We start from the raw sequence: 18,340 nt of genomic DNA on the forward strand, positions 1-18,340 counted from the left end.
ATTTGATCACATTAGACCATTTTTAATGGGAGATGTAAAAATTGTGTTATATTTAGCACAAAAAGTAATTTTGTGGTAAATTTACACTAAATTTTAGCTTCGTACTCCAATGTACAATTATAAAATTTTGATGTAAAATTTAATATCTAATTAATGTTTTATTAAAAAAATAAAATCTAATAACTTTATAATAAATTTTATTATTATTTTAATATGTAAGACAATAAAAAAAAAATATAAATGTTTCATAATTTAATGTGATAGTTAAATATACTAATAAAAAAATAGAAATGACATAAATGTAAATGAAAAAGTAGTGCATTTATTGTGGTGTAAATTTTACATCATAGCAAATATTGTGCTAAATTTGGCATAAAATTTGCTATGTGTCAAATTTACGTCACTTTTTGGCACACCATTAGAGCACACTTTTTGTTAAATGAGCTATATTTTAGCCTTTTACCACTTATTTATACTTTCATTGGAGATGCTCTTAGCATATTCCTTTGATGTCATACAAAGAACGAACGAGAGAGAATGAATGGGGAGACCGAAAGAGTGAGAGTCTGAGACTCATGGAGAAATAAAAAAAATTAAAATTTTCATTTTATTTATTTTTTAAAATCAATTTTCTAATTGAATTAATTACTTTTTCTTTAATATTTTTTCCATAAAATATTTAGACTAAATCAATTACACATTGAGTTCAAAAAAAAAATTAATTTGACATGCTCTTAGCTTTTAAAGTCTTTTAAAGTCAAGTGAATGAAATGTGTGTGGTGTTCAAATTAATGAAGATAAAGAGCTTCATAATCTATATATATATATATATATATACTAGGTGATTATTACGTGCCAAGCCACGTAATATTTTAGTTTTTTATTTGAATTAATAATTAAAATAGTATAATTATTTGAACGATTTGTTTTATAAAAATAAAATATGTGTCAGTATATTTAGTAAGTAAAACATAGTTGTGTTATAATAATGTATGTTATTAATAGTAAAATGTACATTAATCTTCTAATTGAAAAAAGTTCTATTATCTCATTTCATATCTAATAATAGCTACACAACTATATATTTATAGACTTTCACATTCTTTGCAAATTACTAATAAGCACCAATAATATTTTCATATTCTAATATTTTTCAACCTTCTCCTCTTGGTGGTAAAATTAAAAATAAAACTAAAAATAAGCACAAACATATAAGGTAAATACTAATTACAACCCATTTTATCTTTTTTTTTATTATTTTTTTAAGCCCAAGCCCAAAAATCTCTAAGCCAACACAATCAATCTTCTTTTATATTATCTTTTCTAAATATTTTATCTATATTTTTATTTTTTAAAAAATAAATAAAAAAATTATTAATATTCTCCCAAGATAGGTTTGTTAGAGAGATATGTGGTTAAGATGATTTTTTTAATTTAAAAAGAGATTATTAATATTTAAAAGATTGTTTAATTTTTTGGGTTTAATTATTGGGTTTATTTTTTAACGGGAGATCAAACCTAATCGTTAAATTTAACAGAATATTCTTTTATTTTTAAGTATATTCTGTTAAACCAAGAAATGCCGTTAGATAGGCACTTTTAATATATAAAGATATAATCCTGTTGTTAAGTAGGATGATGTGGCGCTCTAACATTTCTTCTTTTTACATTATCATTTTCCTCCAATTCTTGATTTTTAATTACTTTTGTTCTTCATTTTTGCTTTTTAAATTTAATAATATATTGAAAAACGATTCAATTAATAGGTTCAATTAATGGTGCATTTTTATTTTTATTCAGTTACAAAACAAATAATTTATATTGATAAATAATCTATGTAACGCACTCCAATAAATAATTGTAACTTTCATGCATTATACAATTGTAACTTTCAACATTACAAAACTTAATTGCTATATTTTAATCAAGAAGGGAGTATAACATGGTAAAAAAAAATTATAATACGACTAGCTTAGTAACTGAGTTTAATAACATGAAATATATATTGTTGGAATTATTTTACCAGGATCTTAGATCTACTCACAAGTATGTTTATTAACATCCTAAATATGAACTTTCTAAAACGATAAAATAAACACATATAAAGTTAAAGAAACCTTACATTGGGTGCAGCGGAATAATATGACTCCTTCCGTTCAGATATCTAGCCCTTGATTCCTTTCTGTAGCAGAGCATTATCAATATCTGAACCTGGATCTCTTTCTCTGAATCTTTGATGCTGAATCTCCTTTGCTGATGATCTTTCTTCACGATCTTCCTCACTATGATTGAGGTATCACTTGATGTGTGTGGGCACTACTCATACACTAAGGATTTCGAAATTATCAAGGAAGAAGAGAGAGAGTGGTCAGCTAAAGATAGGGAGAGAGAAGGCTCAGTTTTTCTGAATAGAAAAAGTCAGAAGAAAAGTGTGTTTTTTTTTCTGAAGCCTTCACTATCTATTTATAGCATTCCACTAGGGTTAGATTTGAATTATATGGCATTAAAATAATGAAAAAATCAATTTAAAAAAGCTACAAAGGTGGCTGGCCATACACTTAATGGATTGGGCCTTGGGCTTTGCAATTTTGCAATTTTAACACCTTTTGTATCTGATTTTCTCAAAAATGCCAATTTCCTAATTCAATCATTTAAATGCCAATTCTAACTATTTAATAACTATAAATAATTATTAAATAATATTGTCATTTATCATATTTATTAATTGAACCATACACAGTATCATAATTAACAAATATGCCCCTATAAACTCTTTCTTTACAATTTCGCCCTTACTTAGTGAAAATTTCACAAATAGACATAGTCTAACTTGTGAATTATAATTGATTAATCAAAACCAATTACATGAGTCTTACAAGCAATATTATCTCAACTAGTGGGGGGACCATGGGTCTATATAACCGAGCTTCCAATAAGTAGATCAAGAATTTAGCACTAAAATTCACTAACTTATTAATTCTTCGTTGAATCCACGCATAGAACTTAGAATTGCACTCTCAGTTATATAGAATGCTCTATATGTTCCACCATATAGACACATCATTAGTTATCCATTGTTATAATCCTAATGTGATCAATGATCCTCTATATGAATGATCTACACGTAAAGGGATTAAATTACCGTTACACCCTACAATGTATTTATTCCTTAAAACACTTGACCCCGTATAAATGATATTTCAGCTAATGTGAAATAAGTACTCCACCATTTATGTTCGTTTGGTCAAGCTCGAAGGAGATCATCCTTTGCTTACTATTCGCCGGTATAGAAGCTATAGATTCCATGTTTATGATAGCGCTCCCACTCAATTGCACTACCGTGTTCCCAAAATGTACGTATCACCCTGACCTAAAAGTAGGCTTAACTAACAAATCAAAGAACACGAATAGCCTTTCAAGATTGAGCCTAATCATATCAGGATTAAGATCATTTGATCTAGGATCAACTAGGCGATATTGACTTGAATAGATATTACGGTAAGTTTAATAAATCTAAGTCAAAGTTCAATATCGGTCCCTTCCGATGCATACTCCATGCATCCAACCTGAGCTTTACTTTAACCAATGCTCTGGAAAGAACATAGTATTTCTCCAAATACAGGTAAACTCTTGTTGTAGATTATCATATCAGTAAAACCCTGTGTCTGATAAATCTAGGAAACTTTATTCACATAGTCATGTTTACTTTCCAATGAGTTGACGGCACAATAAACAGGATCAAGTATGTGAAAAGGGTTTCAGATGAATTTAGACATTATGTACATATAATCATGAAATAAATCATGTGAACCATGCAACATTAAATGTTATTTCTGATCTATATTAATAAGTAAATCCGATTATATTGAAATGAGTTTTATTTAGGGCATAAAACCCAACAAACTCCCACTTGCACTAATATAAAACAAAAAGTGCGTTTCAAATAATCTCAACACCTTGATATACAAATCAAGTGTAGTAGTAGTAAACTCCTCGTAATAGGATCTGAAAAGTTGAATTAACCACAACCTTTTCTCCACTATTACTCTTCCTTTAATCACAAAATCATTGATAATGTGAAATTCCTCTCTATATGTCTACTCTCTTGGGATACTGGATTCTATATCTTTGGCAACTACTTTTGGTTAATCAGGAAATTAACACTAGTAGTTTAAGGCAATTTGGAATGGTGCCAAAGATGTATAGAACTTTCCTTAGACTGAATAAGTACCTTTCCTGCAGCTTTAACATTCGCCTCTCTCGGTAGACCTAGAGACTTCGGTATAGGTTTTTACACTTCTCCAAAATCACTATTCCACCCCCAGAGTAACCACCATCTTATCAGAAAGATTTACTAGCACAAAGGCAAATTTCGAAATCTGATATGGTGTAGTCTAAGAGTTTTAAACACACCCTTATAGACTAACATATAGTTCCTCTTCTTAATCTTAAAATTTACTTGATTGTCTTCCAATGTTCTTCTCCTGGATTAATCTGATACCTACTCATTACTCCCACTCAACAGCAGATGTCTGGTCTAAGGCATACAAAAGCATATCTAAGACCTCTCACTGTTGATATAAGAAATTCTTTCATGGCTTTATCTTTTCTGGAATAGTTAAGACTTTTCCTTAGATAAATAAAATCTATACCTAAGAAGTTGTGAAGCTTCTATAGATTGCCATTAGAAAGAAAATGCTTCAGCATTTTACTAAAGTAAGTTGCTTGCATTAGAGTATGTAATTACCAGGTATACCACAAGCCATAGGTTTAGATAAACTCAAACCTGTAATACTAGGAACATGAAGTTTTGTTAAGTCCATTGAATAGACTTATAAACGAAAATTTCCTTTTATGTCCTTGTAATAGAAAACTTTAGGTTATTCCATGTGAATGGATTAAACCATAGTTCTATAGGCTTTCTTCTTAGTTTCTTATCTTGACAATCCATTACTTGTTTAAACTCACAATGGATTTTAATCACTAGTGTCTCCCGAGTTCATAAGAAGGTGAGTTCCTAGAAACTCTCCCACTACGACAAGGTACCGCGAATTATGTCGAAGAAAACTAAATGGTATTAACCTCTTTGGTTGTGACAAGACAACAGAGGCAGTGGGATCATCATATGTCATATAAGATGATAGAACACTTTTGGAATCAAGAATTAAATATCTCCTTTATTTGCTACTTGTTTTTCAGACTTAGTCATTTTCTTAGAAAAGTAGTATTTGTTTGAACAAACACTTTCTTATCTATTGACAATGGGATGGTCCACCCCTAATCACTTAGAATAGCTAAGAAACCATGGTTAACAGTTCTAGCTTTTCTTAAGATTTTGATTAGGTCATCCATGAATCTAGTAATGATTTACATTAAGTATACAACCATTACATCATTCTGAAATTGTATTACCATAGAAGGATTTAGGCAACGACTAGTAACTAATCATCAATATGCAACTCGAAATTTACGGGAGGTAAGTTTGGATATAATTCAAAAATCAATTTAATGATCTTTGAACTGCATATCTACTAACTATTTCTCCACCCCTATCAGTTCGCAAGATCTTTAACCACTTACCTTAATGGTGTTTAACCATTGCTAGAAATTAATGAAATTTTTCAAACATTCAAATTTCTTTGCATAAGGTATAATCTAGAGTTATCGTTTTAAGAATACAACGAAAAACTCATATCCACCCCTGAATGTACATTCATCTGCGAATGAGATGAACTACTTTCAGTGGATATAGGCATATTAACTCTTTGCAGAGATTGATCTTGTCAAATCCACTATGAACAAGATACAAATGCCATAGATTAAGAAAATGTGGTAGTGTCTATGATGACATAGGTTTAGTTACATCAAAGAGTTCTTAGAATACTTCAAGTGGATCCTGGTCACAGAATCACCTAACTCACATTCCATACGGTTTAATCCATTAATAAAAGATGGATATTAAACACTTGAGAAAGTGTAACCGTATTGTATTACGGAATTAGAAATTTAAGAAAATTTCTATTTGGAATCTAAAATTAAAGTCAAAGACTTAAATTCAACCAAATTTAATGAGTAATTCTTTCTTGGACCACCACTACTAATACAAACTCTAAGTCAGATTTGTCCATACAAGTAGGAGATTTCTAAGATTGAGGATTTATATCAATTGGGAATAGAATTTCGGGGTTATAATCATATGCGTCATTTAATTTCTTAAGAGAAAATATAATGACATGAAATGATTCATAGACCATTCATCCAATGATATATTTGAAAGCTAATTCGAAATGAATAAGCTAAGAGGAATTAGGATAATTTCGTTTAAAATAAGAATCCAACGATGCTTCGATTAGCGAAAGTCAAAGTAATCTTATTTATATAATCTTCTTGTTTTATATCGTAAAAATACTAGTCTAAGGTGTCATCAATTGATGAACAGCTAGATGTCGCATATACAATATTTATCTTTCGAGATCTAACACTATTATGTATGTCTAATGGTGAAAATCCACTAGGGATTTATCTCATTAGATAAACAAGCCAAGTTAGACCAACAATGAAGATTCGAAATTAAACTACAACTTAATAACAGGAAATAACATGGTTCAATATAAATTCATACACAATTCGTAAATTATAAACATATAGTAAGTAGGAATGACAAGTGAAAATACTAAAACTTACAATCCTAAATAATTTCCAAGGTTTTCAACAAGGCGATATCAGTGTCCCGTTTAGGCGAGAGTCAAAGCTACCATTCATTGAATAGAGTTGTCAGCTCGTCTAAAATGTTAAACATTCTAGCAACCTTTTATTCGATCAAGATTGGAATTCAGCGTTGTCCCGTTTAGGCGAGAGTCAAGGCAATTCTATCTTATGAGCTTCCACCATTGTTTCATAATTTGCAAGTCAAGTATGGTCGCCACCATTAGGGTGATCCATACCATACAAAACACTTACAAACTACTTATCATGCGAGGTTAAACGGTGCGAAATTGCTAATGAACGTTCCTCCATTAGGGAGGATTACTCACTAAAACAAACGCGGTGTAAAACCCACAATGGAGATCGAATGTCTCTTGATAATAAAGCTCATTATTTAAAAAGAGTTGTATTTTCTTTTATTCTCTTTATTTATTCTATTTATTTTAAATATATATTTATTTATTTAAAATTTCCAATTTAGAATGAAAAATTCTAAATATAAATTTTAATTTAATATTTATAAATTTTACTTAGATGGATATGAAAATAACATGAATTATTTCCATCTTAGTAATAATTTCCAATAAATATTTAGAAAAAAATATTTAAGTTGTTACAAAATTAATTTAAATTAATTTACAACTCAAATTTAATTTTCTATAAATATATATTGCATTTCGAAAAATTAAAGTATATAAGAATACAATTTTCGAAAAATGCATATTAAAATAAAAAATAAATCCTGGAAAAATTATTCTAATTTAATGTTGGCCCAAAATTAATTAATAAAATTAATTTACAACAAAAAATATAATTTTCCTATTTAATTAAATATATAAGAAAAATTACAAATATTTAAGTATGATGATGAAAATCAACTTAAATATTAATTTTCTATTTAATTAAATACACTAGAAAAATACTTCAAGCAAAAATATCATCTATCTAGATTTTCCTTCGACTAATTAATTCAATTTCTAATAATATACTTTAATTCAATTTATTTTAAATTAATCAATAAATGAAAAAATCATTGATTTAAGTTGATCCAAGAATTAATTTACAACTTAATCTATTTTTCAAGATAAAATTCGAAATTCTAGCATTTAAGAAATACAATTTCGAAAATTGATTAATAAAATAAAGAAAAAATATATTTTGAAAATTATTTAAATTTAGTTAAAAAAAATAAATTTCAACTAAAAATAATTTTCTATTTAATTAAATGTCATGAAAAAGAAATATTTAAGTATGATGATAAAAATCAACTTAGATATTTAATTTTCAAATTAATTAAATGTATTAAATTCAAGAAATAAATAATTAAGTGTAGAGAAGGCTTAATTATTAATCTCTAGTTTAATACTAGGAAAAAATATATTTAAAATAAATTGTACCAAAATTAATTATTTAAATAATTAATTTCACAATTTATGATATTTTCCTATTTAATATTAGAAATAATAAGTAGTCTAGAAATAACTATCTAGAAAATATCTTATTTGACTAAGTATCTTTTCCACAAAATTTGAAAAAATATCTAATTTAAGTTGACTAGAAAAAATCTAGAACTTAAATATTTTTCAAATTTAAATTTAATTAAATATCAAAAATTAAGTTGTAACCACTTAATTTGAAAATATTCCATTTTAAGTTAATATTCGAAAAGATATTAACTTAAAAAATATCTAAAGAATCTTAATAACCAATGCCTAAAATTCCTCAACTTAATTTTGAAATTTTGAATTCAAAAGATATTCAGATTTAAGTTGGTTAGTTGAAAATAACTAAATATCAACTTAAATAGGAATATTTAATGAAAAATTTAAATTAAGTTCCAGAAAGAATCTAGATGGTTATAATTCTATATTTAATTAAATACAAGAAAATACATATAGTTTAGCTTAGAATAAAAAATAATTCTTTAAACTATATTTTTCTTAAATTAATTTCAAAATAAATGAAATTAATTATGTTGCTAATCAATTTTAATTAGGTTAAACTAGTTTAATTAACCTAGTACAGTTGTTCAAATCAGGCAAATGGGCCTTCACAATTGGGGTGGTTTGTGTGAGGGGGTGCTGGGTTCAGTATGTCGTACCCACTTCTATGGCTCCCAACTCTCACACAAGGCCCAAAAGAGAGGAATTTAACCTTAATAAGAACAACTGTTATTAATTGAATAAGCCCAAAACTAAATGGGCCTAAATAAATTCTATCAAGAACTATGATAATTTATTTTAGCAACAACAACCTATATGTATCTATAATCAAATTAAACACATAGGCTCACACAGGCACACTTTGGATGGGTCCTATCATGTTGCTAGGTCATACACAGATGAAAGAAGATTGTAAAATTTACCTGTTACAAATTATTAACTTGACCAAGGGAGCCATCAGATCATTAGATCTGGCAAAAGGTAACCATGGCTATTTGCAATCAAGTAATAATAGGTTTTGAAAACTTACACATAAGTTAAAACACATACTCATAACGACGGGGTTAGGTTTGGATAGTTGGAAGTAGGATTTATTTAATTTTTTTTTTTTTTTATAATAAATTTCGAATAAATAAATAATTAAATAAAAATTTAATATTCGAAAAAAAAAAAATAATTTCGGAATTAAAAAAAAAATAAATTTCGAAAATTTAAAAAAAATTTAAAAAATTAAACCTACTTTTTATCTTATATCTATTTAAAATTACATGATTATAAATATCTTATTTTAAATAAGGTCAAAATATCATTTAAAATATTTATAAAATCTGACCTTAAATTTAAAAAAAATATAATCAAATTTAAAAATAAGATAGGTTTTTAAGCAAAAAGATAAATACTAATTCTATTCGAATTCAAATTACACTAATATCTTGAATTAATTTAAAAAAAAATAAAATTAATTCAAAATGATAATTAGAATTGAATTAGGAATAGTATTAGTATATATACAAAACCATACAAAAATTTGGAAGTTAATTCCATGAAAAGGTATGAAAAATTGAAGAAAAAGGGAAAAAACCGAAACTGTACGGACAGTTCTGCGATCGCAGAAAATATCAAAGACAAACCGATTTTGTCAAATCTTCAAAAAATCATAACTAATTCAAATAAAATCCAAATTGAGTTCTGTAAAAGGCTAACTTGCTTAATTTTTTCCATACTATCCAATAAAAATAATTACAGAATCGAAATCACAATTATTTATCACGAAAATTTAACAAACATCAATCATTCATCAAATAACACTCAATACAACATGATACCATCCAAAGAACATACAAACAATCGTTTTAAAGTCCAAATTTCATGTAAGTAAATCAATTACCATGGCTCTGAGGCCAGTTGTTGGAATTATTTTACCAGGATCTTAGATCTACTCACAAGTATGTTTATTAACATCCTAAATATGAACTTTCTAAAACGATAAAATAAACACATATAAAGTTAAAGAAACCTTACATTGGGTGCAGCGGAATAATATGACTCCTTCCGTTCAGATATCTAGCCCTTGATTCCTTTACGTAGCGAGCATTATCAATATCTGAACCTGGATCTCTTTCTCTGAATCTTTGATGCTGAATCTCCTTTGCTGATGATCTTTCTTCACGATCTTCCTCACTATGATTGAGGTATCACTTGATGTGTGTGGGCACTACTCATACACTAAGGATTTCGAAATTATCAAGGAAGAAGAGAGAGAGTGGTCAGCTAAAGATAGGGAGAGAGAAGGCTCAGTTTTTCTGAATAGAAAAAGTCAGAAGAAAAGTGTGTTTTTTTTTCTGAAGCCTTCACTATCTATTTATAGCATTCCACTAGGGTTAGATTTGAATTATATGGCATTAAAATAATGAAAAAATCAATTTAAAAAAGCTACAAAGGTGGCTGGCCATACACTTAATGGATTGGGCCTTGGGCTTTGCAATTTTGCAATTTTAACACCTTTTGTATCTGATTTTCTCAAAAATGCCAATTTCCTAATTCAATCATTTAAATGCCAATTCTAACTATTTAATAACTATAAATAATTATTAAATAATATTGTCATTTATCATATTTATTAATTGAACCATACACAGTATCATAATTAACAAATATGCCCCTATAAACTCTTTCTTTACAATTTCGCCCTTACTTAGTGAAAATTTCACAAATAGACATAGTCTAACTTGTGAATTATAATTGATTAATCAAAACCAATTACATGAGTCTTACAAGCAATATTATCTCAACTAGTGGGGGGACCATGGGTCTATATAACCGAGCTTCCAATAAGTAGATCAAGAATTTAGCACTAAAATTCACTAACTTATTAATTCTTCGTTGAATCCACGCATAGAACTTAGAATTGCACTCTCAGTTATATAGAATGCTCTATATGTTCCACCATATAGACACATCATTAGTTATCCATTGTTATAATCCTAATGTGATCAATGATCCTCTATATGAATGATCTACACTGTAAAGGGATTAAATTACCGTTACACCCTACAATGTATTTATTCCTTAAAACACTTGACCCCGTATAAATGATATTTCAGCTAATGTGAAATAAGTACTCCACCATTTATGTTCGTTTGGTCAAGCTCGAAGGAGATCATCCTTTGCTTACTATTCGCCAGATAGAAGCTATAGATTCCATGTTTATGATAGCGCTCCCACTCAATTGCACTACCGTGTTCCCAAAATGTACGTATCACCCTGACCTAAAAGTAGGCTTAACTAACAAATCAAAGAACACGAATAGCCTTTCAAGATTGAGCCTAATCATATCAGGATTAAGATCATTTGATCTAGGATCAACTAGGCGATATTGACTTGAATAGATATTACGGTAAGTTTAATAAATCTAAGTCAAAGTTCAATATCGGTCCCTTCCGATGCATACTCCATGCATCCAACCTGAGCTTTACTTTAACCAATGCTCTGGAAAGAACATAGTATTTCTCCAAATACAAGTAAACTCTTGTTGTAGATTATCATATCAGTAAAACCCTGTGTCTGATAAATCTAGGAAACTTTATTCACATAGTCATGTTTACTTTCCAATGAGTTGACGGCACAATAAACAGGATCAAGTATGTGAAAAGGGTTTCAGATGAATTTAGACATTATGTACATATAATCATGAAATAAATCATGTGAACCATGCAACATTAAATGTTATTTCTGATCTATATTAATAAGTAAATCTGATTATATTGAAATGAGTTTTATTTAGGGCATAAAACCCAACATATATATCATCGTATAACTTTAATAATAGCAATTACCACAAAAAAAATAAATCTATCTATCTATCTATGTATTTATATAATTGTGTTGTTAAGGTATGTGACATGGCATCTTCTATGAGTTTTGTTTCATTTTTTCTATTTTCTCTATTTTTCTTATTTATTTAGAGTTTCTAACAAAAAAAAAAAGTTGTATATTAATTATAATTTATTATTATTTTTCAGTTTTAAGTTATAAAACTAATGAGTGCATATTGTTTTATTTAATACAATAAAAAATCGGTTACAACTTTTGGTTTTTCTATGATATTTTACTTATCACTCCACTTTCATACATCTATATATATGTACATGTATTTGTTGGAGTGTGTAGTAATATTTTAATTTGTGTATATGTACATGTTATTGTTGGCATTGAGCATCGTGAAGAAGTTCAATAATATTTTCACATGTAGTTTTTTTTTTTTTAAAATGATTCACACATTAGTTTGTAATGCATTAATGAGATAAATGATCATTTTTGTAACAAAACAAAACCAAAAAGCAAGAAAGAAGAGGAAGAAGAAGAGTTTTTGGGTCGATGACTCACCAACCCCAATTCAAAAAGCTTGGCGCGGAGTTAGGGTGGAGTATGGAAGGCCACATTCGGAGTGGGACAGTAGAGGGACGAAGCAGAACATGGTAGGAAAAAATAGTTTTTTTCAATATTTTTTTATTTAATACAATAAAAAATCGGTTACAACTTTTGGTTTTTCTATGATATTTTACTTATCACTCCACTTTCATACATCTATATATATGTACATGTATTTGTTGGAGTGTGTAGTAATATTTTAATTTGTGTATATGTACATGTTATTGTTGGCATTGAGCATCGTGAAGAAGTTCAATAATATTCTCACATGTAGTTTTTTTTTTTTTTTTTGAAATGATTCACACATTAGTTTGTAATGCATTAATGAGATAAATATGAGAAAGAAAGGAGCAGAGCAAAAGCAGAGAAAACTTTTTATTATTGCTCGATTAAATGTTACAAAGAGAAGGAATGAGCTTTATATAGCTCGGTTACAACAAGGCCATTTGCACCCAATGGCCTTTTGGCCAGGTGGTAACTTGGTGATGATCCAAGTGTTGTTCTTTTCTAGAGCATCCGTTTCTTTATCCATGGCTAGAAGCCAATGGCGGAACTGAGAAGCTTCAGCATAATTTTGGGGTTCAATTTCAGAGTAGGCTGCTAGAACGGCAGCTCTGAATTGGGGATGTAATTTGATATATGAGAGAAAGGGCTCAATTGGATGAGCTGTAGAAGAGACATGACAGATGTAATCTGTCAATTTTTTGGGTTTTGTGACAGTTCGGCCAACTCTTGTAATGGAGGGATGAACTGAGTTTTTTGGTGAGAATTGTACCGGCAAAGGGGCATTAAAACCAGATGCATTTTCAGAGATTTTTGGTGACACAGTTGCTGGTTGTTTGGTGTGTTTAGTACCAGAAATCGGGGAGCTTTGAGATGATATAGTTGGTATGCAGCTCGTGATGTCTGGATCAGCAAGTGGTGCATTTGGTTCGAGATTGGTTGATGCAATATGACGATTTGCACCAGATTGTGGTGCTGGTGCAGTACGTGGATATGCATCAGATTGTGTGGTGGCACCAGTTTGAGATGCGGGTGTGACTGCTGGGATAGATTGCAATGTGTGGAGGTTATGTGCACCAGTTTTTGCAGCAGTATTAGTTTGTTTGGTTGCATCAGCGTGCTGATTTGCACCAGCTGGTTTGTGTGCATTGGGTGATTGATTGATACCAAAAAATGGTGCTGGTTTGTGCAGAAGCTGAGAGGTGTGAGTATTTTGTTGTACTGGTTTGTTTGTAGGAAGTACAACATCAGGAAAAAGTGTGTCAATATCACAAGAAGAGGTTGTAGAAGAAAGAGGGAAAATTGTTTCATAGAAAACAACGTCCCGTGATATGTACACTTGTTTTGTTTCAATGTCAAGAAGTATGTATGCTTTCATGCCTTGGGGATATCCAATGAACACGGAAGCTCGACTTCTTGGTGTAAATTTATGCCATTTAGAGGTAAGGGTAGAGCCATAGGCAAGACACCCGAAAACTCTTAAGTGGTCATAACTTGGGGAAGTACCATGTAACATTTGGTATGAAGTCATACCTTTGAGTAATTTTGAGGGAGTTCTATTTAAGAGATAAGTGGCTGTTTGAACAAGATAAGGCCAATAAACGAGAGGTAAATTAGATTGAAAACCAAGGGCACGAGCAACATTTAATATATGTTGGTGCTTCCTTTCAACAACCGAATTTTGTTGTGGTCTTTCCACACACGAATGGTAGTTTATTATGCCTTTAGAGGCATAGAAAGATTGTAAATTTAGTTCCTTGGCATTATCCGATCGGATGGCCTTTATATTTGTTGAAAATTGAGTACAAACCATGTGAAAGAAGGTGGGAATGATATGTTGAACATCGGATTTATTCTTGAGCAAGTAAAGCCAAGTAAATCGAGATTTGTCATCGACGATAGTAAGAAAATATTTGTAACCTTCCACACTAATTATATGGAAAGGACCCCAAATATCCATGTGAATTAAATCAAATATATTCTTGCAAAAATTGTTGTTGGATATGAATGGTAAACGCTTTTGTTTAGCCAAATGGCAAATATGACAATGTAAATGTGAATCTTTATGTGAAATCTTATGTTCTTTATTGAAGAAATTTGAAATACACATAGAGGGGTGTCCAAGGCGATTGTGCCATTGGTTTACACTAGTTTTATTGAAAACAAAAGGGGGAACAGTCGCTGCTGCAGTGGGGAGATTGTCTTGTTGAAGCAAGTACAATTTGCCATATCTTTCAGCTGTCCCAATCACCACATTCAGAGTAGGATCCTGAATTACACAAGAATTATGATGAAATAAGATGGAATTAGGTGTGAAATCCATATATTCAGAAACTGAAAAAAGATTCAGTTGGAAACTTGGTATGTACAACACCTTATGGAGAATGATTTTAGAATTAATATGCACTGTTCCAATATTTTTAACAGAAACAGTTTGTCCATTGGGCAGTGAGACATATTTAGGAAAGGAAATAGGTGTAAATGTGGAAAAACAAGCTATATTAGAACACATGTGGTGTGTAGCACCACTATCAATTATCCAAGGTATAGTATTGGATTTAGAACGATTACCTGCAAGATTAGATGCAGCAGCAGGTGTAGGAGTAGGTTCAGGATGGTTGTTGTGGCTGAGTTGCTGACTTAGGAGGGAGATTAATTGCTGGCATTGGTTAGAAAGATCAGCCGTGACAGTGAGTCCATCCGAGTCTTGTTTGGCATTGCTGGAAGAGGCATGATTTGCCTTGGCTTTGCCTTTTTCGGGTCTCTTTTTGTCTCCATAACCAGGAGGAAATCCGTGTAAGAAGTAACACTTGTCGACTAAGTGGCCTGGTTTGCCACAATTAGAACACGAAGGCCTTGGTTTCTTGGCTCGTGATGGATTAGTAGAGCTGGCAGCAGCAGCTATGGGAACCAAGCTAGTAGAACCAAGAGTCCTTTGACGTTCTTCTTGAACGATCATGGCGAAAACCCGAGACAGGTTAGGTATGGGTTCATTGAGCAAGATTTGAGCTCGAACCGAGGCGTAGGATTCGTTTAAACCAGTCAAGAATTGGAGTACTTGATTTTGGTTATAGTAATCCAAGAATATTTTCATTGCACCACAAGTGCAGCTTGTGATGGGTTGGAATTCTTTTAATTCATCCCATAAAGACTTCAATTTAGTGAAGTAGGAAGAAACAGAGTTATCACCCTGTTGAAGATGGGTCAATTGAGTCTGTAACTGGAAGACCCGAGGACCATTACCTTCATTAAAGCGTTCAGCGATGTCGTTCCACATATCGGTAGCCAAATCAAAGTATAATATGCTTTGAGCAATCTCAGGAGACACATAATTAACTAACCAAGACATGACCATATTGTTACATCTTAACCAAGAATTGAGATAGATGTTACCAGGTTCCGGGCGAGGAAGGGAGCCATCGATGAATGCAATTTTGTTCTTGGCAGTGAGCGCCATGATGATGCCTCGCTTCCATGGCTGGTAATTAGTGCCGTTGAGGACGGTGGAAACAAGCACAAGCCCGGGATGATCACCGGTGCTGAGGAAGAAGGGGCTGGAATGATCATCAGCCACGGATCGAGATGTGAGTGCCTGGTTCGAGTTGTCATCAACAATGGTGGAAGGATCTTGAGGAAGGGGATCTGTGTTCTGAGTTGAAACCCTAATTTGTGGATTACGGGAGGGAATCGCTGGAGGATTGGGAGCTGGAGTGGGATCGGAATTGATCTCTGCAGCTGGATTGTCGATCGATGATGGAGGATCACCATTCTGCGATCGAGTTGAAGGGCGCGCCATTGAAGCTGTGGGTGGAATTACTTCTGATACCATATGAGAAAGAAAGGAGCAGAGCAAAAGCAGAGAAAACTTTTTATTATTGCTCGATTAAATGTTACAAAGAGAAGGAATGAGCTTTATATAGCTCGGTTACAACAAGGAGAAAACAGTTGGGAAATTAACCAACTGTAACAGAAATTGGCTACTTGAATCAAGACTCTAACAACCAAAAATATCCTAACTAACTGATGCAACTTGTTCTAAAAATAAATGATCATTTTTGTAACAAAACAAAACCAAAAAGCAAGAAAGAAGAGGAAGAAGAAGAGTTTTTGGGTCGATGACTCACCAACCCCAATTCAAAAAGCTTGGTGCGGAGTTAGGGTGGAGTATGGAAGGCTACATTCGGAGTGGGACAGTAGAGGGACGAAGCAGAACATGGTAGGAAAAAAAAGTTTTTTTCAATATTTTTTTTTTATTATTTTCTATATGTATTTTAGATTTTTCAATTATTTTTTTCTTTTTTTCATCTTCCCTAATTAATATTGAATCTGTAATATATATATTTTTTAAGAGAACCTGTAAAACATACTTTTTTTTTTTTATCAAGAAAGAGATAATCTTTATTAATAACTATAAAATGTTTTTTTTCTTTGGTACTGATAACCGTTCCTACTATTATTTGATATTTAACTACTGTCAAAAAATAGAAAAAAAAAAAAAGAGTATTATTGGATTCAAATTGCAATTTTAGTATAAATTTCTTCCTAAAAAATACATTTCTAATTCTAAGTATTACAATATTATATTATATATATGCATTATATAAAAGAAGTGTGTTTTTTTTTTTTTATTTTGTAGTATTTTTAGATGAATTTTTATATACTAACTAATAGTCTAATACCAAATTTATACTCATTAATTAAATAAAAATAGCAAAAATAGTAATAATAATTGTAATAAAAACATGCATACATTATTCAAATTTTTATATATTCATTATTCATTATCTATTATTAATAATTTAATAATCTTTTATTATTTATCATGAGTTAATAATAATATTTTTATTTAAATGAAAAGTGTCCTTTCGTTCTTTAACTCCCATTCTAATTATTATATTAGCATTTAAAATTATAGTAAGTTTAATTTTGATGAAATGTGTAATTATAGGTTCTTTTATTTATGATATATAAAACTCAATTGTTATTTTCTTTAAATGTGTGTAGTGTATATTAATTATATTATTATAACCTATACTATAATAGATTTGACTGTAGCAATATCTTGCCCTATTTTATTTGCACTAATTTATATATATATACTTGAGATATATGAGAATTAGTTAGAAGATAAGTGATTTTTTTTTACTACTTTTATATTTTAATATATAATATTTTGTTCTTTAATTAATAAGGCACATAAAAAGATACCCTACAAAAGAAAATATAATTTTATTGCCCTTGATTATACTTAATGAAGACTTCTATTGTAAATTTTGTAAATAATATTGAAATGATTAGTAACTATAATAAACCATGAAGATAGAGTTAGAATAAAAATATTATTATAGAATTGTTATTTACATTCTTATTATATATCTATATATAATATCTATATATAATAAAAATAAACCATGAAATGATTATGTTGTTTTTATTAATAATATCTATATATAATATTATATGTACATTCTTATTATATATTTCAATATTTCTTTTAATATTTTCATATTTAATGTTTACTATAATAAAATTAAAAAATAAAATAAGTAACGTATATATTATTATGATAGCATTATCTTACTATTATCTCTATAAATATTTCAGTTACCTTAATGACATTATTTGAGCAATATTAAGGAACCATATATTTTACCATAATGTGTGTTTAAATATACACTTATAAATCTCTATATATTATAGGTGTGCATAAATGGATCCAATATTATGAGAATCGACCGATCCAATTACAATTGACCACC

At 29.9% G+C, this 18,340-nt stretch overlaps 1 protein-coding gene across 1 annotated transcript; it reads right to left on the minus strand.

Moving 5' to 3' along the window:
* Positions 1-14,749: 14,749 nt before the first annotated feature.
* LOC133038744 (uncharacterized) lies at positions 14,750-15,926 on the minus strand. Its single transcript, XM_061116988.1, has 2 exons — positions 15,153-15,926; positions 14,750-14,850 (listed from the first exon to the last, which is right to left on the minus strand). The coding sequence occupies exons 1-2, from the start codon at positions 15,856-15,858 to the stop codon at positions 14,816-14,818; spliced, it is 741 nt and encodes a 246-aa protein (XP_060972971.1). The 5' UTR covers positions 15,859-15,926; the 3' UTR covers positions 14,750-14,815.
* Positions 15,927-18,340: the final 2,414 nt, after the last annotated feature.

The sequence above is a fragment of the Cannabis sativa genome, chromosome 6 (genome assembly GCF_029168945.1).
Source record: "Cannabis sativa cultivar Pink pepper isolate KNU-18-1 chromosome 6, ASM2916894v1, whole genome shotgun sequence".
In the NCBI taxonomy this organism is placed as follows: Eukaryota; Viridiplantae; Streptophyta; class Magnoliopsida; order Rosales; family Cannabaceae; genus Cannabis; species Cannabis sativa.

Excerpts from the sequence above, each read along its gene's own strand:
- LOC133038744 (XM_061116988.1), bottom strand. The coding sequence starts at position 15,858 with ATGTGGAACGACATCGCTGAACGCTTTAATGAAGGTAATGGTCCTCGG. Across the intron at positions 14,851-15,152 it reads TGCTGCATCTAATCTTGCAG|GATCCTACTCTGAATGTGGT; the intron begins GTAATCGTTCTA and ends TGTGTAATTCAG.